Source organism: Perissodus microlepis, chromosome 19 (genome assembly GCF_051167445.1).
Source record: "Perissodus microlepis isolate ML-2025 ecotype Zambia chromosome 19, ASM5116744v1, whole genome shotgun sequence".
NCBI classification, from domain to species: domain Eukaryota; kingdom Metazoa; phylum Chordata; class Actinopteri; order Cichliformes; family Cichlidae; genus Perissodus; species Perissodus microlepis.
The window spans coordinates 17,191,403-17,213,737 of NC_140479.1; the positions used below are offsets into that span (position 1 = coordinate 17,191,403).

The 22,335-nt window shown below is 39.1% G+C and overlaps 2 protein-coding genes across 2 annotated transcripts; one reads left to right on the plus strand and one right to left on the minus strand.

The window, feature by feature from the left end:
- Window positions 1-6,880: 6,880 nt before the first annotated feature.
- On the plus strand, window positions 6,881-18,208 carry akap12a (A kinase (PRKA) anchor protein 12a). The gene is made up of 4 exons (XM_084914952.1): window positions 6,881-7,305; window positions 9,081-9,180; window positions 9,338-16,018; window positions 16,098-18,208. The coding sequence occupies exons 1-3, from the start codon at window positions 7,198-7,200 to the stop codon at window positions 15,988-15,990; spliced, it is 6,861 nt and encodes a 2,286-aa protein (XP_084771078.1). The 5' UTR covers window positions 6,881-7,197; the 3' UTR covers window positions 15,991-16,018; window positions 16,098-18,208.
- Window positions 17,475-22,111, minus strand: rmnd1 (required for meiotic nuclear division 1 homolog). Its single transcript, XM_084914953.1, has 12 exons — window positions 22,009-22,111; window positions 21,242-21,665; window positions 21,049-21,154; window positions 20,896-20,971; window positions 19,498-19,537; window positions 19,299-19,399; window positions 19,111-19,217; window positions 18,954-19,018; window positions 18,740-18,816; window positions 18,447-18,567; window positions 18,241-18,357; window positions 17,475-18,110 (listed from the first exon to the last, which is right to left on the minus strand). Exons 2-12 carry the CDS (start codon window positions 21,635-21,637, stop codon window positions 18,078-18,080), a joined length of 1,239 nt encoding a protein of 412 aa, XP_084771079.1. The 5' UTR covers window positions 21,638-21,665; window positions 22,009-22,111; the 3' UTR covers window positions 17,475-18,077.
- Window positions 22,112-22,335: the final 224 nt, after the last annotated feature.

Sequence of the window (22,335 nt, forward strand, 5' to 3'; positions counted from 1 at the left end):
AAAATTTTTCTGAAATTGTATTATTTATCGTAAGAATAACAGTCTCTTCAGCAGTGTTACGGAGACTTGGAGACCTATGCTTTTTTGTGACATTTTTCTGGCCCACTTTACTCCCCCTTTAACCATCACAGAACCCCTGGAATAAATCCTGAGACCCACTGGCTGCTCAAACATCCGGAGGGATCTCGAGGTAGAGCCGCTGATCTTAAAACGAGCCACTTTGAGGTGGTTTGGATGCCTCCTGGAGGCCTTCCTTTGCAGGTGCTCCAGGCAAGCCCACCTGGGAAGAGAATCTTGTCTAGCTTGGGAATACCTTGGGAACCCTCTGGAAAAGGAATAAATAAAGTATTGACTTTTTTAAATTTGTTTTTTCTGCATAACAATAAGTTCTTTTTTATATATCTTGTGTTTGTACTTAAAAGGCGACTTCACCCATGAAACACATTTCTTCTTACACATTTTTCTGTTTTGGATCTCTAACCTTGAGAGATGTCTAATACTGAATGTGATACTAATGGCACTTAACTTGGTGGTGCTCAAAGCTAAAAAAAAAAAAAGAAAAACAAAAAAAAAAGATCTGAAAGCCCCAGCTGCAATATCTCTTTCTAGAAACCTTGAGGGCAGTTTCATGTAGGAACTACTTTTATTTCTATTGAACTCTTCCCCCTGCGCCTGAGGACAGGCTAGTCTTGGTGACACTGTGGTATAAACAGTGATGGCTGAGCTGCACGTTTCTTTTGGTTCAAGTATGTAGAAAGAATGATGTACAACAAAGGAAAAACATATCAATTAGAGGTGAACTTCTGCCAGAGATTCACTTTTGCCACATTGTCTGTGCAACATGCCTCAAAGTCTATGCAATATGTTGAAGTATTTATTTTATCCAGCAGATGTCAGTGATAAAACAATCAGGTCTCAGGGCCACAGATACAACAGTACTTTAATCTGCTCCAGCAAAGCTCATTAAGTTTCCAAAAAACACAAAAACAAACAAACACATACACACAACCAACACAAGACGAGCAATTAACTAAAGACTAAGCTTTATACTTCTCCAAGTCATATGTAAACATATGCAGCTTACATTATTGTTTTAACAAATTTCTGTTATTACCTTTTGAGACAGATGGTGATATTAAGAAACATCACATAAGATTAAAAAGCATGCGCATTGGACTTATGGATCTTTATTTTTGTGGACAGTTTTTATTTTTAGATATTTTCCCAAAGATGTTCAGGCTTTTCATAGATTGCAGTGTTTAACTTATTTCCAGCACCAGATGCAGCTAAAAAAACAAAAAGAAGGAAGAAAAAAAGGGGGAAAAAAAGAAAATACAAATTGAAAGTTCCAGTTAAATTCATGTAATCTGTTTTTTTCAGTCAGCTGGTTCTAATTTAAGCAGCTACTAATCAATAAACCATGTTACATGAGATTCACATGTACATTTCCCTGGTCACAAGTTGTGATCTGGGCATGTGATCAGCAAACTAACTCTTAACATCAGACTCTAACTTTGACACTCTCTGCACTGTTTCTCAAAGGTCCAGACCTACCAGGCTCAGTTAAAGAAACACTGGGAAACTGTTCACTGTGAACTAGCCAAGACTTCTTATTCTTAATGAAAAGCTGCAAATCTGCTAAACTCAATGACAAAGGTCTACTTTGTGCACTTGGACAGTTGAACAAACCATAACACTGTAACACTTTGCCACGTTCCTCTGCAAATTTCCCTTTTTTAAAATGGAAATGTGAGTTTTACCTACAGAACGTTTTGTTACATAACGGGATCGCAATGTAATGGGTCAGAGCATAAAAAAGTGCCTTCTAAATTCTAGGTTTTACTGATAACATCCAGTAACTATAACCATCTTAAAATATATCTGAAATTCCTATTTAAAGTACAAAATTGGTGTCAAATTAATCAAATATTTACTAACCGTGATAAGATGATTACCTCTGTAGAACAACATGCTTAATGCAATATATTACGGTTGCTGTCTCTGTGTGTTTTCCCCAAAAGCAAGCTGCAGCCATGTTTATAGTATACTGATTTACAGTTAATCACATTTTCTGCATTTCTGTAACAATATACGGTGCAACTGTGCAGTGCAAAGATAAAAAAAAAAATAGCTGTTAAAACTTTTTTTTATACAGTGCAATAAATTTCGTTCAGACATAAAAAATTGAGTCATCTGTTAGGTCTGAATTTTATACATAGTCCTTTATGATAGCACAAAATGCACAGGTAGATGAAGAGGACATGTACACACATGCAAGCTGACTCACTGAGACCCCCTGCACTTTTATTACATTATGTAGCATTAGGCCTCAACAGCTAGGCTGCTGTAATCAGTGGAGAAAACATCAGCTGCTTTCACTTAGCCAAAGTTGTGACTCTAATTAAGTGAGCTTATTAACTTTGTACTAAGGTTCACATAACAGCACCAGTGTCTCAAAGAGTTTGATCAAATCAACATGAATGCCTGTCATGGGTTTGCAGAAGTTTCTCTGCTCTAAGCTTACCCAAGGTCTCATTTTATCCACCTTGGTGACATATCATACTGCTTTTTCACTGAGGTGAAGAGAGGACGTCACTGCTTCTATTACAATATGAAGCAAAATTAGTGCACATATTTAATGCCTTTTAGGTTTGGAAGTTTAAAGGAAGATTTAGAGCATATGTTTAATAATCAAAAAGCTTTGCAAGAGGAAAAATCTCACTTCATTGTTGTGAATGAAGATGTTTTCTTTCCAAATTGATACAAATTTAATATAAATAAAATTGGATCTGGTCAAAAAAACCATAGACAAAAATGATGGGATTTTCCTAAAATAATCAGCTAGAGACAAAAACAATGGTTTATGATACCACATCATAATAAGAAATTATGAAAGGAAAGTTCTAAATAAAATGTAAAAACATTAGAGAACCAATTATAAACTGTAAATACTGAAGATGGATTGTTTTGCTGAAATTATCTTGAAACTGATGGACAACTATGCAGCCGGGACTGTTTGCCAACAGGAGTGTTAAACCAGGTCTTCTGTCCAGCACGGGCAGTAACAAAGGTCAGTCCACAACAAATAATAGCAAAGAGATTCAGTGTCCAGTAGGCCAATCAGACCAATCAGTCTGGTCCTAATTCTTTTTCAGAAGAGCATTAACAAGTTTAATCTTTTTATGAAAGTTAAAATGTGGGGTAAACAAGGGAGGGGTTTTTTTCTTCCTATCTCCAGCATTGGCTGAGACAAATCTGTTTAAAGTCCCACAAAAATAAAACCTCACCTCAGTCAAAATAAGCAAACCGTTTAGAGCTGTAATATATTATTTCATGCACTTGTTATAGGTGTAAGTGACTCAGCTGGTTCCTTTAAGGCCTCATTCCCCTTTAGCATGCTCTGTGTCTTGAAATCTATTTTTGCATTAGCTAATGATTTTCATCTTGTTTTATGTCTGCAGTTTCTGGCAGAAACAATTATACCTATGCTATATGCTATATTGCACTTACAAACATGTTTTGTTTTGAGTGAGCAATGCTGCATCTCCAACAAGAGCTGCTCAGCAAACACATACACTACAGGTCGGTGAGAAAATAAATTGAAATCCTGAATGAGTGGAGTGTATAACAGTGTATAACAAAGGCTACTACAGCTTTTCTGAAGACCTTCCTATATATGTTGACCAGACACTTTATTAGGCACAGCTTGCTAACATTAGGTTAGACTTGCTTTTGCCTTCAGAAAGGCCTTAAGTCTTTGTGGCACAAAATCAACAACATGATAGCATCACACAGTCTTACATCCTTCATGCAATCTTACAACATCCCAAAGCTGCTCTATTGGATTGCGATCTGGTGCCTGTGAAGGCCACTTAAGTGCACTGAACTCAGTGTCACATTCAAAAAAAAGCAGCTTTTGGTGATCTGAGTGTTGTGACATGGTGTGTTATCCAGCAGGAATCAGCTCTCTGAAGAAGTGTACACTGTGGTCATGAAGGGATGGACATAATCTGCAACAATATTTAGGTAGACTGTGGTGTTTAAACAGTCCTCATTTGGTACTAAGGGGCTCAAAGTGTGCCCAGAAAATGAACCCCACATCATTATAGTCTGAAATGTTGACACAAAATAGGATGAATCTAACCTGTTCTAGGGTGACAAGAGTGGCACCTGGTGTGGTCTTCTGCTGCTGTAGACCATCTGCTTCAGGGTTTGTTGTGATTCCAGGATACCTTGGGTGTTACGACTGGTTATTTGAGTTACGGTTGCCTTTCTATCAGCTTAAAGCAGTCTGTTCAGTCTTCTCTGACATCTGCTATCAACATGACATTTTCTCCAAGAGAACTGCTGCTCATTGGATAGTTTCTCTTTTTTGGACCCATTCTGCTTTTGTGGGAAAGCAGAAGATTATTTCAGTTTCTGAAATACTCAGACCAGTCTGTCTGGCACCATCAACCACAGTCATTTAAATCACATTTGTCCTTTTTCTGATGCCCAGTTTGAACTACAGCCGGTCATCGTGACCATGTCTACATGCCTAAATACACGGAGTTGGTGTTGGCTATGTGATTGGCTGCTTAGATATTTACAGGTGTTCCTAAGAAAGTGGGCAGTGATTAGGATGTGTTTTATTTATAGTTGCCTAAAATTCTGAGTTTGGCCTTTCTCATTACTTTGGCATGTAAGTAAAAAATTGCCATGACCATCATAAAGCATATGTGTAATACTGAAAAAAAAAAAGCTATGGAACAAAGACCCCCCCCCCCCAACCCGACAAAAAAAAAAAACAAAAAAAAAAAACTAAACTAAACAAACAAAAAAATCATCTACCACATTGTCTTGCCTAAACTGGCATTATCATGTAAGCCCAAACACTGCAGTGCTAGTGCTCATAAAAGAAGTTTCAGCAAAACGCTTCAATGAAAGAAATGCAGCTTAACAGATAAACACATTATTAGTTTATCTTTTATTTTTTCACAGTCAGAAGTCAGACTGCAAGGGGTCAAGCTTTTGAAGCAGCCTTTTCTAAAATGAATCTTGTATTTTAGGAAGACTGTTGTGTGTTTGTCTGCCCTGCTCATGATATTCTGCCCACACGCCTCAGTTTAAACACCAAATCGAATTAAGTCTGTTTTGCTCAAGAGGTACATTTGACCAGTCAGCTGATTTTCATTTTCAAGAAAACTTTTTTGCCAGCTTTAAAATATTTGATCATTTCCATACGCTCTATGCTGTTATGAAATATTGTTTGTGTTGGACTGGTAACAGATCAGCTGATCAACACTAAATACCAAAAAAGAAACCCTCAGAATGACATGTTGTGCATTCAGAGATGCTCTTATGCATACTATAGTTGTAATGAGTGGTTATTTGTCTCCCTATCAGTCCTTCTGTGACCTATAGCATCAACAAGGCATTTTCACTCAGAGAACTGACATTGGCTGGATATTTTCTATTTTTAGACCATTCTCTTTAAACCCTCAAGATAGTTGTACAGGAAAATCTGAGCAGATCAGCAGTTTCTGAAATATTCAGACTAGCCAGTTAGTACCAAGAAACACGCCACATTCAGATTTGCTTAAAATACCTTTCTTCCCCCATTTGATGCTTCAGCAGGTCATCTTGATCAGACCTAGATTGATTGGCTGATAAATATTTCATTTTACAAGCAATTAACATGTGTTCCTAATAAAGTGGCTGGTGAGTGTAACGTAGGCCATGTGGAGTGAACAGTAATTAACCTCAATATGAGTAGATTTGCTTTGCTATGGCTTTTTTGTTTGTTTGTTTTTTGGAGAAATGTCTTATAATTGTTGAACGATTTGTCCATGCAGTCTTCAAAGTGGGGAACTCTACTCAATTTGACTATTTTTAAGATTCTGACTTAATAACAGTAATAATGGGTTGAAGTTTTAATATCTGGTCATGCTAACAATCATGTTAATATGTTTGGTTTTTTTAGCATTAGCATGCAGCATTTTATATATACTGTGTTTATATAAGGCTGGCAATTTGCTATTTAAATGTCCACTTCTTCCCATTCTCTAAAAGATGTTTTAGTAGCAGCTGCCCATTTTAATGTTATTAAATAAGTTATTAAGACATACATTTGTTTTCCCCAGAACACTTCCCACTTATTATAAATTAATTAAAAAAAATGTTATACATAAAGAGGATTGTTCTAATGATAAGGATGTAGGATTTAACATGCTGTCCAAAAACTGGACAAAAGCATCTCCCTAGAAGTATTTGCAGGGCAGCTGATGTAATGGCAACTTTAGCAACAGGCAGGTTGTGACATTTTTCCCAGACACTGACCCACAATGTCCAGCCGCAACTTCATAAACCACTTTTGACTCTCATGGGCCTATATGACATTTGTTATAATGAAACCTGTCTGCTTATTTGTCAGAGTGAATGTGCCCTACGGTGACTTAGAGAGGTTTTTGATACATAAAATGATCGCAAACTTGTTCAACATGTATTCTTTTCATTATACAGGTAATTTTACAAATTTAGGCAATTAAGTAATTGGAGGAATACTATAACTATTATATATATAATAGCCAGCCAGTAGTTAGTTTTAACTATTTTTAACTGTTAACCATTTCTATAAAGATTTAAATAGTTGTTGTTGTTGTTGTTGTTTTAAAGAACATTCCTGGTTTCAAAATTCTTAGTTGTTTTTTTATATATAATAAAACTAGTTATAAAATCCACTTTCCGAATAACCAAAGTGTTAAACAGCAACAGACTTTCTTATTTAATGCGGCATGCATTTGCAGCATCTGTTTCCGATGAAAATATCCTTTAAATCTTTAACATAGCCACTCGTTGTTCAGTGCATCCGCGGGCTAGTGCATCCTCACCAGTGCAGGTTTATGCTTGTTGCTGGGACATTCTCTTCAGTAATCTGAGAGCAGGCTTCTTTCTCTGCAGTTCTTTTTTTTTTCAATGCAGAGAGAGGCGGGCCGAGCCGGGCCGAGCCGGGCCGGGTCAGCTGGCTCATATGGCTTCATGTGATTCTGCAGGGAGGTGTTAATCTAAGAGGAAAGAGTTTTTCCAGAATCCAGACTACACCATTTGAGAGCTGACCGCCTTCCGTGGCTCAGCTGAGCTACCGGCCTGTTTTTTTTGTGGGATATCCGTTTCACTTGTGTGGCTCATTCCGGATAGCGACGCGCTGCAGTTCAGATAATGGGAGACACTCAGTCTGCGCAACGTGCGGGCAAGAAGGATGCAGAGGAGGAGGAGGAGAGCGCAAAAGTGAATGATGTTCAAACTGTGCAGGATACTGAAGACAAGGTAACATATCCCAAGAGCCCCAAATTCTTCCTTTATGGCTGTATTAACTTTGCAACAATGATTTAGCCTGTCCTCTTTACCAATCAGTGGTTTTCATGTGATTCGTTATGGTGACAGAGAACAAACAGTAGGCGCTTTGAAAGATTAAAAAATGCTGAGGCTGGATTTTGTTGTTGTTGTCGGGACGGTGCACACGCTGCATGCCAACACATCAATTAACGTCAGAATAAAAGGAAAAGTCCTTGTCCCTTCAAAGCGGATGAGTGCATCCAGCAATACTGGGACACTGGCGAGCAATGTGATTATTTTTAAGCTTTTCTGTAACAGGAAGCATTATTGATTGATTTATATATTGTGCTGGGTGCACAACAGCCTAGTGTCATTTCTCCTTAGACATAAAGACAAAGATGAATTGAAAGGGAAAAAAAGTCTTATATGTGATGCATTTCATATGTATATATGTCCCACATTGACTGAAACTCTTTTTGGCCCCATTTTCCTTATACAGCAAGATTTGCAAAATGTGAAAAAGAATAATAATAGTAAATCATAGCCTGAGTCTTACAACACAAAACTTAAACCATTTACTGTAAAAGTTGTTGTTGTTGTTGTTGTTAAATGGATTGTGTGCAGTGCCTCATGTTGAAATTGTAAGTAAATTTAATGGCCCTTGACTGCTGGCTTTTGGCTCTTGAGGCTACCTGATAACTTACATAGTATTACTCTTCTGAATAGTCGTTTTTCACTATTTCATTGATGGCGCAGAGGTTTTCATTTACTGTAGATGAAAGAGGAAACAGCATGGAAGAATGATGACCTTTCATTCTTGGAGTGAACCAAATAAAGCCCATGGGAGAGATGGAATTTCCCTCCTGCTGGACTAAGCAGAAAACAACATTGATTATTAGTGTACAACATTATAACAGCTCATGCCGATGAGGATGTCAATTAGCACTGTCCTGTAAGAATCAGTAGAGAAATTGATGCTTTTTCTTGGCGATGTTGTGTTGATTTGATGATATATTCGACCATGCTGATTGTTATTAAGGTGGAGACATGACACTGCTGGAAGAAATCATGTGCTTAATCTTGGAATAAACCTAATTTCCTTCGGGATTAATAAAGTATTCTGATTCTGATTCTGAAGTGGGGTGTTAAAAAGAAAGAAAAAACACTAATACCAATAAGTTGTATTTAAATTGTGATAATGGGAGATGATGATGATTATGGCCTTTAACTATCTAAAACTAGGTTGTTTTGCCTTCTGTTGTTATTATTTTCGGGCTCTTGGAGAGCTCGGATAGTCAGTTTAAATTCAGTTTAAATTAGATAAAGCACTTAAGGCAACATAATAACATGAGTAAAAAGATAAGCAAAACTCTGTACATCTAATAAATTGGTTTAAAAAGTTGAAAAAAAAAAGCTTAACTTGGAAATAATATCACCGTCTGATGTATTTACAGTTGTTTATTTAGGTTTCTTCGGCACACTATTGGGTGCAGTTAAGTTTCTTATTCCCTAAACCCTGCTCAGACATTCCCAACTAATCTGACTCATGGATTTAGGACTGGAAAAATTAGGAGTGTTGACTCTAAGGCTGCCACAAAACCTAGCCAATAGTAACTGGTCTATACTGTTTCTATAGGTCTTTGGCATCCCTGTTAATTACAGATGGAAATTCTTCAGAGGTTCAAGCTAAACTTGTTAAATTTTTTTCATGCCACGCACACATGAGCAGAGATTTATTGTACATTCAGTTTTGTGCTTTTTTTCAGCCTCTCAAAACCAATGGGCAGATCTCTGAGATAAATGGAAAAGCAGACGGCTCTATAGCAGCACTCAATGGTCACTGCAAAGACGAGATTTCTGCAGAGGGTGGGTATTCATAATTTGTGTATTTCTGCCAGCATGGTTTCAATAGAAGCGCAAGTTGTTGGGTTCTAGGTGAAAGAATCTGTTAGCACACTAGGCCAATTTTTCAAAAGTATTTTAATGATTAATTTAATTGTTGATTTAACTATCCTTTCCTCAGACAAAGATGTTGCAAAGACAGAAAAGTCCCCTAAAGAAGAAAAAATGCCAGTGGAAAGTGTTGACATCAATGCAAAGACATCACCAGATGAAGCTGATGCAAATGAAGTTGAAAAAGTAGAAATTATCGAAATGGAAGAGAAGAAAAATGACATCAATGAAAGTTGTAGAAATTTTTTCAGCAACATTGGTTTGAAATTGACAGTTAAAAAAGCCTCTGGTGAAGAGGCTGAAACAGATGTGCCCGAGGAAGTACCAAACATACCAGAGGAGGTCAAAGATAATGCACAAGAGGTCAAAAGTGAAAATGAGGAACAGAGTCTGGATCTAAACACAGCACAGGAAGCAAATGAATATGATTCAACAACATGTCCCAGTCTGACAGATGGTACATCAGAGAATATTCCAGAAAATGCAGACATAAAGAAAACAGAAACCAAAGAGGAAGCTGAGTGTGATAATGATGATGCAAGAACAACTTCACCTGCTGTAAATGAAGATGGACACCAGGATACCACACAGGAACTGCGTCCAGCATCACCAATGATTACTGAAGAAAAGGTGGTTGAATCTCCATTAAAAAGGTTTTTTACCACAGGAATCTTTTCTAGTCTACGGAAGAAAAAGAAACTTGCAGAAGATGAGGTGACCGAGAAAGAACTGGTGGATATGGGGGAAAACGAGATTGCTGAAATAGCAGAGCAAGCAGTGGAAGAACAGGATAAGGAGAAGATTACTCTTGATACTGAGGCAGCTACAACTGAGAAAGGACTTGGAGAAGCTAAGATCGTGCCTGCAGTAACCACTCAGGATGATGTTAAACCACCTTCCATGAAGAGATCAGATGGTGAGGGTGAAATACTAAACTCTCAAGAAAAAGAAAAAGTTCAGGCGAGTCCACTGAAGAAGCTAATGTCAGGCTCTAGTTTCAGGAGTCTTTCCAAAAAACAGAAAGCAAAGAAATCAAGTGACACAAAGATCACTGACTCTCAAGAACAAGTCTCTGATCAGCTGCTGTCTTCAACAGAGTCAGCTGAAAATCAGAAAGACGAAAGTCCTGCACAGCCCTCTGCACCGGCAGCAGAAGAAGAGGACAGTGCATGGGCAGCCTTCAAAAAACTTCTGACTCCAAAAAAACACAACAAGACACCTTCATTGAGCAATGAACAGGCACAAATCTCAGGTTCAGTAGATGAGGCTAAACCAAGTGAAGGGGGGGAAATATCAGATCACAGCACAGAAGAAGGAAAAAAAAGGAAAGACTCATCTGTGTCATGGGAAGCTGTTTTGTGTGGATCTGGAAGGAGGAAAAGCCGAAAATCATCAGACTCAGAAGAAGAAACACCCCCAAATAGCAAGCAAGACAGTGGACTTAAACAAGGTGCAGAATCACCACTAGAAAGATCTAATGAGGCCCAAGAAATTAAAGAAGGAAGTCCTCCAGAGAGTGATGGGGAGTCAACATGGAAATCATTTAAAAAACTTGTCACCCCCAAAACAAAAGCCAAGGATCTGGATGAAAGCAAAGATATCATTCCTTCTGACAATGAAGTTACTCAAGCTGAGTCCACGTTTTCTATTAAGAATCTCCTACCTGGAAGAAAAAAGAGAAAGCCTGCTGAAACGCTAGAACAAGTATCTTTAGATGAAGCTGACAAGGAAGCTTCAGGTGATGAAGACTCTGAGACTCCAGCTGTGATTCCACTGTCAGAGTTTGCAGATGAAATGGGAGAAACCAAGGCAGATGTAGAAAGTTACATACCAGAAGTAACAGACAATGAAGTCCAGCAGGACTCCACTCCACCTTGTGATAGTCTTCCACTCGAAACACAAACGTCCCAAAACAATGAGGAAGCTTTAGAAAATGAGGTTCCTAAAACACTGGCTACACCTGCTCCAGTTGAAGAACCAGATGACCTTACAGAATCAATCAGTAAACACCAACAACTCAGTGATATTCCAGAGGAGGGAGTACTTACAGAGACCATGGCCACTCCGGCTTCAGGCATTGAGGAAGCAGCAAGAGATGACACTATAGCAGAGGACCTGGTAGAGATCACATCTGAAGCCATAACAGCTCCAGAGCCTGTTGATGTTACGGTGACAGATGAAACTGAGATGATCTCTGCAGTTTCCCAGTTATCAGACTCTTCAAAAACATCTGGTAACGCAACACCTGTCCCAGCTGAATACAGTGTCAACAACACAGAGTTGTTGCTAGAACAAGTTGCTGAAACCATCTCTGTAAGCATGCATGTAGTCCCAGTGACTTTAGAGGAGCCAAGTTCAAAAAGAATAGTTAGTTCTGTCACGCCTCAATTACTTGAAACATTTGAAAAAGAACAGCCGGAAATCCTGGAAATACACAAAGGATCAGATGAAACAGTGGTAAATGCAGAGCTAAATGCTGAACCAATTGATGCAATTAATGAACTTGAGGCAACAGCCCAAACAGAGAGCATACCTGATGTTAACAAAGCTGTTTCAACAGAGAATGTATCTGAGGAGATTGACAATGCAGAAGTCACTGAAGATGAAGTTCATGAGGTCAGTGTTACACAGGTGCAAGAAAGCATTAAAGAATTAGAAGTTACTGATGACAGCCAACATGTGCCAGAATGCATTTCTGAAGAAAAGGAAGAGTTACCTCAGGAGACATTACCTGAAAGTGATGAAGTTGCTCCAGATAAAGGTTCTCTAGTTGTGGCAGATCAAGTAGAAGAAGATACCTCAAAAACTGAGACCCAAGAAGCAGAGTCAGCTCTTTTTGTGGCTGATGAAACTAAAGATGGAAACATCAAGCAGGAAGCCCAAAGTTCGTGCTCCATGGGGGATCCGATCAATCAAAATATTACTGAGCAAAGTCAAATTGAAGCTGAACCTTCTGTGGTGGTGGATGAGTTGGAAGCACTGGCAAATATAGAAAAAGATGTAAAAGCTTCAGAAGAGGATACTGTTCAGTCACTTGAAGACGAAGCACCACACTTAGATGACATACCACCAACAGAAATAGTTACAGACGATTCCAAGCAGACAGAGCATCTTGCTGAAGTGACTGTTGAGCCAGAAGATAGACAAACACAGGCTGAGGCTCCTAAAACAGAGGATGACGAAGTGAAAGATGTAGTGGAAGCTGAGCAAAAAGCCACAGCAACTGCAGAAGAGGATAAAGTTCAATCACCTGAAGAAGAAGCACCGGCCTCAGAAGATGTTCCACCAGCAGAAAGTATAGATGAATCCAAACCGATAGGAGAGCATCTCACTGAAGATGAAGTTTCCATTGAGCCAGAAACTAAAGAGACACAGTCTGAAATTTTTGAAGTTACAGAAGTGCCAGAAGGTATTCAAGCCACAGTATTACAATCAGAAGAGGATAGTATTCAAGAAGAAAGACAGCGCTCACAGGACATTCAGTCTGCTGAACCAGTAACAGATGAATCCAAACATACAGGGGAACATCTCATTGAAGTGACCGATGAGCCAGAAACTAAAGAGCCACAGTCTGAAGTTTCTGAAGTTACAGAGGTGCCAGAAGATGTTGAAGCCATAACATTAGAATCAAAAGAGGACAACATTCAAGAAGAAATACAACCCTCGCAGGACATTCAGGCTGCTGAACCAGTAATAGATGAATCCAAACAGACATCAGAGCATCTCACTGAAGGTGACGTTTCTAATGAGCCAGAAACTAAAGAGCCACAGCCTGAGGTTTCCGAAGTTACAGAGGTGTCAGAAGGTGTTCAAGCCACATCATTGGAATCAAAAGAGGACAGTGTTCGAACAGAAATACAACCTTCAGAGGACATTCAGTCTTCTGAACCAGTAACAGATGAAAACAAACAGACAACACAACATCACACTGAAGTGACTGATGAGATTCAAAACAAAGAATCACAGCCTGAAGTTCCAGAAAAGGTAGAAGCTGTACAAGCAGCCATATTAGATTTAGAAGAGGGGAGTGGTCAGTCATGGGAGAAAGAAGTAATATCAGAGGATGTTCCACATGCAGAAAAAGATCAGCCCCAAGAGGCTAAAATGTTACCAATCACTGAAGATAAAGGTGAAGCACTGGATGATTCCATAACCAAGGTTGTTCAAGAACCAGCAGTGTTACAAGTGGTACAAGTCGTCACATTAGATTCAGAGGAAGGTCAACCTCAAGGAACTGAAGATGAGGTGATATCCAAGGATATGGGGGCAATGGAAACAGTTACAGGTGAACCCAAGCAGAAAGCAGTTGACCTAATGGAACCAGAAGCATCACTGCCTGATGCAGAAGACAATGTTCCTGCAACTGACCGTGAAGCATCCAAGTCTGCAAATGCAGTTGCATCAAGTGTTGAGGTGTTTAGCACTCAGGAGCTTGAAACTGAAGCATTGCTAGAAGATGTTCCGAAACCAGACACTGACCGCATTACAGATGAAACTGAGGAAAAACAACCAGACCAGGATTTAGAAATAAACAAAGATCAGAAAACCGAAAGCATTCCACAAAATGATCAAGCTGAACACGAAGATAGAAAAGGTGAAGCTTTGGAAGAAATGGTACCAGCTGCTTATGTGCCTTCTGCAGAACAAGAAGAAGAACAAGCAAGTAATGATCAGGTCCATTATGAGAGTTGTGTTGACAGTGCTGAAGCTTCAGAAGAACCCAAATATGACGAGGATGTTAGTACAGCCCAAGTAAGTGTTGAGGGGAAAAAAGCTGGTGAACTTCAAGGCACTGAGGTAATCACTGCTGCCATTGAGCACGCTGTAGTGATGCAAGTAATAACATGTAATCTAAAAGATGTTTCAGCAGTAATACCTGATGTTTTGATTGAGGAAACAACTGAGATTCGAGAACACTTGATAGAAAGAAAAGCAAGTGAGATGGAGGTAAAGGACACTTTTGAGACCACAACACCATTAGAGAAGAACAATGTCATTAACACAGCAGAAGAAGGCAGTGTGGTTGTTATGATGCATGTTCCATCACTAGAGTTTGACGACAATCACAGATTCCAAGTGCAAGTGGTGGATGTTGATATCAATTCAGCAGAAAATATCGTCCACACAATGATTGAGGTAGGGGTTACAGAAGCCAAAGAAGTTATTGATGTTTGTCATGAAACTCTTGAAAAAGTAGAAAACCTATCTGTCTCTACTGCAATCGAAGAGGAAGTGAATAACGAGGAAAACAATCTAACTGTTCAAGAAGTTATTCAATATGTAAAGGGGAATTTACCAGAGCCCACTCCTGAATCTGTGCCAGATAACTTGGAACAAGAAGTTATAAAACAACCAGATGTTAGCGAGACAGTTCAAAGTGCACCAAGTGAACCAGAGGATGAAAAAATGATGAAGGACAGTTCTGGGGAGCTCATAGAAGAAGAGGATGAAGGACATGGGATCCCAGCTGAGCAGAAAGAGTCCGGGGATCAATTGCGAATTTCTGATTTAGGTTTAGATATCTCTACCCATGATCACACAGAGGATCTGGAAGAAACTCAAGCTGAGCTGCAAAAATCAGAGGTATGTGTGACAGCGGAGGATGCAACATCTGAAGAATTAGCTAAGAAGAAAGATGGCGATACCACCACAGAAGCACAAAAACTACAAAGTACACAAAGCCAGATTGTTACACCAAATAACACAGGATTAGTAGCCCCCCAGAACACGGGTATGATCTCGTCAATAGGTAATGTAGAGTCTCCTTCAAGCCTGTCCTTAGAATTCAAACTTAACATACAGTTTGGGCAGCTAAAGGCACCAGCATCCCCACCACCTTCTGCAGAGCCTGTGAAACAGCTTAATGTGTCCGAAGTTGCTGTTCAGGCAGTAGAAGCAGTGGAACCTACAAACCTGATAAATGCAATGCAAAGAGCTGAGAGCGAGAAACAAATGGAGCTAATGGAAGTCGCTGTTCAGACAACAGAAATCACTGAATCAGAAGCTGTGGTCTCCCATCAGCCTAAACTTCAGGACGTTGCTGTCCAAGAAATGGAAACAACAGAACCAGCAGAACAAGCTGAATCAGAGGAACCAATAATCTCCAAAATCCAGGCAGCAGAAACCACCAAACCGCTGAAGCAAATCACAGAGCCAGCAGAAAAATTCGATTTAACTGAAAGAGCCATGATATCAAAACAGCCAGTACTACAGGCTGTTAGCATCCAGACAATAGAAACAATAGAACCAGTGGAACAAATTCAGTCAAAGCAATCGATAATACCAGACATTCAGGCCACACAAACGACAGAACCTGTGATGCAAAAAGAGAAACGAGGCCTGTTGATCAGTCATCCTGCAGTTTTCAAGGCTCGTAGCAAAGAAAAAACAGCAGAGGAGCCCATTAAACAAATAGAGGAGGAAAATGATGACGTGTGGCTGGATGCTGAGGAAGACATTTACACCCAAGAGGAAAAGGGGGCATCCCACATCAAAGTGGAAGAACCCACGGAGCCTCAAGCGGGAAGTGCACATGAGGGAAAAGAAGATCCTGAATCTGAGTTTGAAATGGCACCTGATACCAAGAGTGAGGATGAGGAATATCATCAGAGATTGCATGAAACAGGAGGAATAGGTGAAATTGAGAGTGAAGGTGAAGATTTTGCTGTTGCCCTGGAGTACCCAGTAATCACAACATGTGTCACTCAGGCAGAATGGGATTAACCTAACCCAGCTCAAGTGTTACTGAGTGGTAAGCCACCTCTTATTCTGTATATTTTCACAATCAATTTCAATTAAACGTATGCCCTTTTTTGTATTTCTTTTTGTAGGTGGAACAATCAAAAAGTAAAAGGAAGAAAGCTTCATAAAGCCATCAAAGCCTTTTATTTCACATTATGTTGCACCAAAATATTCTGATATTTATTAGCGAAACTAGCCTTAATTGCTAAGATTATCTTATTATTATACAGTATATGACTTAAGAGAGTGTTTTGGAAAGTGTGCATTGAAAAAAAAGGTTAATCTTCTCAGGGGGCTTGAATTGTGATTTTTGAAGGATTTTAGAAGTGTGACAATGAGCTACTTTTACCACGCAGGGGCCTCAGTAAATTTAACTACCTGTTTGTCATGTAATGCAACTTCATTGCTAATTATGTCAGGTCTCTCCACTCATAATTCATACATTATTATGCCTAAGTTTTTGAATAGAATGTATATGTCAGTTAAGTCAATAAGAATATCATAATATATTTGTTGAATCTTTTCACCTTTTATGGTAACAAGCTTAAAAAATGTTCAGGTGTTATTCACAGACCACATTAAATCATGATGTATGTTACCAGTTACAGCACATAGAAACACCATCCATCCATTTGCTTCCGCTTAAAAATGTAGAAATTTCCACAACACATTTATTTGCAATCAGTATTTCACTTATGCCACATGATTTAAAAAGTCAGACCTGAACATACTGAGGAGATATATATATATATATACATATATTATTATTATTATATGTGATCTTGTACATAATGAATATTTTAGTGATTAGAATTTTTACTGTGAGCAGTTCGAAAATAAGAGCATGGTGAGAGCATGGCATGAAGCAAGGTGTGACAGTGTTTAATTTAAAGCTCAACTTAATCAAATACGCAGTTAATCTAATTTTAATCAGCAGTGCCTTAAGCTACCATGTTTACTCAAACTTTTCTGTTCTCCTGTTCTTTAACAGGCTGTTTCTACCACTGAAAAAAATAAAAAGTGGAAATTTTGATTGTCTCAAAATTTCAAGTTAAGCTGAGAATTTGAGATACTAACCCTAAATTTAGATTAGAGACAGGAAAAAATAAATCTAAGTGCCAGAAACAAGCCTCCCCACTAAGCTTGATGTGTGAGGCTCAGTAATCAAACTGCAACAGAGTGAGAGAAATAAGCTTGTGAAAAGGTATTTATGTTAGCTGTATGTTTTTACTTTGAAATCTCATTTCCATTACTGTCTGTTATGGACAATCCTTGCTTGTCTGATGTCACTAATATTGATTTATGTGTATTTATATGTTTTCTGATATATTTACCAGTGTTTAATTAATAAAAAATATTTTATTTGAATAAATTAATACATATAAATTAAAAGTACTTCAGTAATTATTTGTTTACTGCAAAAGAAAAGAAATCTGTTAATAATGTTTAACATCCAAACACGGAAATATTGAACATAAATACTTTATTCCCATCTTTTATAACAGAGTTACAGTTGGCGTTTGGGACTCAGTAAATCTGGATGCATTTCTACATCTTTTCCCCCCCCCCTTTCTTTTTTAAATCAGCTGCAAGATCCGTGTCAAGATGTGGGAGTCCCTGCCTTCCCATGCAAATAAGACCTTTTTAAAATGCATCTTTGACACTGACAAGAAAACATAGATGCTTTCTCATGACGTAAAAAGAAAATTAAGAACATAAAGACAAAAAAAGTCCCAAAACATAAAGGTCAGATCATCACAAAAGATTAAAAATCTTTTTTTTGCCTACTTTGATTTTTCTTTGTTTGTTTTTTTCACAGTAATAAAGAACAAATGTGTGTAAAATACTGCTCCCGCCCGCAGCCAAGATCCTCAGTAACAATTTGTGAAATTCTTGATTTAAAAATAATTCATGGTTTTCAGAAAGTTGCTGATGTAACACATGAAGAGTAAATACATTCAGCGTGATCTAGGTCCCCTTCACGACTCAGTGCCTTCGCACAGTGCAGCATTCTTCTTTCATAGCTGCTTGTGCCCTTTTTAGAGTTGTTGTAGCTTCAGAGCAGCAATTTAGAAGATCATTTTTGCGAGTTCAAACATAACCTACAAGAGAAACAAATGAGATGTACTCATTATTAAACATCTCCCTGTTTTTTTTTTTTTTAAAAGCATGAATAAAGGTTTGTTTTAAAAACGCTGCATTCTTTGAGGCTTCTTGCTTGACCTCTTTTACCTCAATCGTAATCAGGATGACTATCATCCACTCCAACCTCAAGCTGTGCTTCTCACTCAGGTGGCTCCTCATCAAGTCTGTCAGCTGCGTGCAATGTTCCAGCTTCTCATTCACAACCTAAAATGAGATAGATTATGAAGCTACATGGGCAAAAAAAATGATTAAGTGTTAACACAAAGACCCAGCAGCGATGGTTTATCCTTTACATTGACTCTGCGGTTGATGCTGAGGAACTGGCACGTCTTATCGTAGAGTTTTTCTAGGTTTTCTCTGTCCCAGTAGAAATCAGGCGTGAGGAGGAGGTCAGATCTCAGGTTTATACAGTGTCTGTCAAAGCAGAGTGTAAATAAAAATACTAAAGTATGGTAATACTAGAAAAGCAAACAAACAGCAGTTTTTGCATTTAGAAATAACGTATAATTACACAAAACTCAAGGTGTATTACTTGCTCATAAATAGTGAATACAAAAATAGAAAGGCTGTACTTTCCTGAATTTACCTTAATGTGAAAAGCTCTCCCATCTTCTGCATAACCTCTGCAGAGGACAACTTGACTCTTTTCCCAGACTTGAGTGTCTGGGTGGGAAAGGAAAAAAAATTAGCATGCTGGCATTAGCATTTTAGAAAAATACCTCTCACGTGCATCTTCTAACACACAAACAACCATTATAAATAATCAATTATTCATTCTTGCTGTTAATTGTCCACTGTACCTCTGGAATTGATTGAATGGACTCTACAAAGTTGTCTAATGCTACCTCCCATATTGCCAACTTCACTGGAAAAGAACGCAAAGAGAAAAAGTTTTGCAGTGTTCACAGGAAACAAATACATTTTTTTATGATTCAGACTGGAAATACAGCTTCTCACCAGACAAACAAAGTGCATTTGAAAATGCAAATTTCTCCAAAACAGCTTCCTCTTGATCCATATCGTCACTCAGAATAAAGTTGCCACGCTCAAGCTTTGCATTTCCCCTGAGGTGGAAAAAAGTGTCTGTTTAGAAACGTTACAGAGTCTGAAAGTACTAACAAAACAAAGCATGAGGCTCATCGTACTCTCCCACGGTGTAGTTAATCTCCTCATTTTCCCAGTGGACTAACGCTACTTCATAAGGCTGGATCTCATGGTGTTCCAGGATTCTCAAAATGTTTTTCATCTGTAAAGACCGAGGGGAAATTACAGAGTTTAACAATAGTATAGTAGAAAAGTGAACTGGAAATTAGATTAATTGCATTAATGGTGATGTTTGCTTACAGTTTTCTCCTCGACATTCCAGAAAACTACTGAGCCTTCTCTAAAAATTTAGAAAGTGGGACAAGTCAGTGTTTAGCCCTTCCTCTCATGTTACAAAACAAACTATCGGTTCAAGGTAAACATGAGGCAAGCAGTCAAACAAGAACTCTAGTTGAACAAAACAACTTTTAAACTTAGAAACTTTAGACTGAGATCAGGCATTATGGGGCCAAAGAAAAAAGCAGCTGTACTAAAGAAGTATTAGTAACTACACTGCTGAAAAATATAAAAGGAATGCTTGATTGTCAGCGTATAACAAAAAAGTCAGCTAAACTTCAGGGATAGCAACCTGTAAGTTAGAAAGCATAAACTATTAAGACTCAGTTTCATCTGCTCTGGTGCAAATCAAAGGGACAACAGGTGCAGGGGGAGACAACAACAAGACAACCCCGCAAAAAGGGAATGGTTGCCACAGACCGTTGCTATCTCCTTGTCCTTGCTACCACTAGTAACATGAGACACTATCTATCACCATCTCAGCCAGGTTGCACAAATAGTCCAACTCCTCCAGGATGGCAAATCCACACGTGCCATGGCAACAAAGTTTGCGTCTCTTAGCACAATCTCAAGAGTGTGGTGGAGATACCACAGGGAGATACCACAGCAGCAGGACCAGTATCTGCTCCTTTGTGAGAGGAAGAACAGGAGGTGGCCTACAAAACCTCACGTGCATGTTTTAGATCAAACTGTCAGAAACAGACTCCATGAGGGCGGCATGAGGGGCTGACATCCATCAGTGGGACCTGTGTTCACATACTAGCAACATGTAGATCAAATAGCATTCACTAGTGATCAACAAAACCAAAAGGTCCATCAGTGGCGCTCCATTCTCTTTACAGATGAGAGCAAATTCACACTGAGCATATGTGGCAGGTAAGAGTCTGGAGATGCTGTGGCGAACGTTATGCTGCATGCAACATCCAGCATGAATGGTTTAGCAGGAGGTCAGTGATTGTCTGAGGAGGCATATCCTTGGAGGATTACATAGACCTTCACAGCCCTCCCTGACTGCTTAGACACAATGCAGTGGGGCCTGGCCTCACGTGGCAAGAGCATCAACAATTTTAAAAGGCACCACCGCCACTGATTAGCCTTGTGTAATCCAGACCTGAATCCAATCGACAATCTCAGCAATTGCATGTTTAGATTTGTGTGTGCATCTGATGCTGAGAAATAGATCACTGATATAGGCATACAGGCAAACCAAGGTACGCCTGTATCACCGAGTACTGACCAAACCAAATATCAATAATCCTCAAATTAAGCCATATTTTTGACAATGTTTGAACAGAACTGACCTTTCTACAACAAAATAATACCATTGGAGACAAAGTCTAAACCAAAGCGCATCAGCATTACCTGAAGAAGAAGATTTGTGCATTGTCATCTGGTTTTGCAGCCATGTCTGTGCTTATCACCAGAACATTCGAGGCATCTGAAGATAAAACACGACGATCATGAAAGCCATCACTAATAATCTAATGCACAGCTGTATGACCTTTTCACTCATACCTCTGGGCAAATCTATCTCATGGAAGCCGTGGTTTATCAAGTCGTGAGAAAGTGTTGGTAAATGATACTGATCTGCTGTTGCAAAAGCAATGCACTGCATCATATCCTATGGAGACAAACAATTGAATCAACACATAAAACAATACCAGGCACAGCTAAATAAAACATTTCACTACACTAAAGGGTAAATCACCTTGTCTTCACTGAGGGAAGGCTGGTTGGCTCTGGACGGCTGCTTCGTCCGTGGTCCCTTGGGTGCCCTCTTCCCAGGCACTGTGGCTGGTTTCAAACCTGGTTTCAACACTGACTTTACGAGGTTGGTTGAATACAAACTTGTTTGTCCTCTTGCACAGTTTGAAAGTCTCCCAGGGTCAGTCAAAAACCCACTGCTAAGACTTTTACATCCACTCAAAGCAGGCAAAGAAACATGTCTTTTCTGCTCGTGCTGCTGATGAATAGAGTTTAAATGGCAGGTCCTGGAAAAGCTCCACGGAGCACAGTGAGTCCTGCCCGAAGTTAAAACGCAGCCTGATCTGCTCCCTGCATGCAGCTGGGCTCCCAGTCTGGACCACAACGTCCGGAGAAGCATCTTCCATTCACACTCACCTACAAATAACCTGCAGCCAAAGGAAAGTGCCTTTAGGTGACTGGAAGCACAGAACTATGTTAAACAACCAGATCAACTTAGCTAATGGACGTATAGTTATATTGTTACACGTTAAATCTAAAGTATAGACAACAACAGGAATCAAAAGTGCATCAGCAAGCAAAACACTCGTATATCCTGCAAACTAATTAGGATAATACATTCAGCAGTACTGCGGCTCCATGCCTGGAGCTAACTTCTGTATACATGCCAGCCGCAGACAATTCAGTGAGTAGAAAACGTCAGGAGTTTCTTCGCTTAGCAGGTTAGAAAAACAAAATACGGTGTTAAATTAATTCACAAATTCCAGCTACCTTCAGTGTTTACAGTCTTGCATACATTCAAAGGCGGCGTGTTTGTTCCTCGTCGCTTGTTTCCTGCTCGAAGTGACGCAATACAAGTAGTCACTTTATGCTCTCAGCTCTGACTTGAAGGTAGAGCGTTTCCATTTTAAGCTGAACTGTATTACTTACTAAAACTTCAAAACACAGCAGGAAGTACCTTACAAATACTCAGTCGTTTATATTTAGACAAACTCGATCAGTTTATGAGTGGAAAATGTCCGGTAAGTGAAGCTCATATTGGGATTGAGCAGAAGGGCTACCTGACAGTCTAAGCTCAGGGCTAATGTGTAGCCACGT

Coding starts and splice junctions, on each gene's coding strand:
- akap12a (XM_084914952.1), top strand. CDS start 7,198: ATGGGAGACACTCAGTCTGCGCAACGTGCGGGCAAGAAGGATGCAGAG. Junction 7,306..9,080: donor TGCAGGATACTGAAGACAAG/GTAACATATCCC, acceptor GCTTTTTTTCAG/CCTCTCAAAACCAATGGGCA. Junction 9,181..9,337: donor AGACGAGATTTCTGCAGAGG/GTGGGTATTCAT, acceptor TCCTTTCCTCAG/ACAAAGATGTTGCAAAGACA.
- rmnd1 (XM_084914953.1), bottom strand. CDS start 21,637: ATGCTTCTCCGGACGTTGTGGTCCAGACTGGGAGCCCAGCTGCATGCA. Junction 19,019..19,110: donor AAATGCACTTTGTTTGTCTG/GTGAGAAGCTGT, acceptor GTTCTTTTCCAG/TGAAGTTGGCAATATGGGAG. Junction 18,568..18,739: donor GGAGAGCTTTTCACATTAAG/GTAAATTCAGGA, acceptor CTGCTTTGACAG/ACACTGTATAAACCTGAGAT.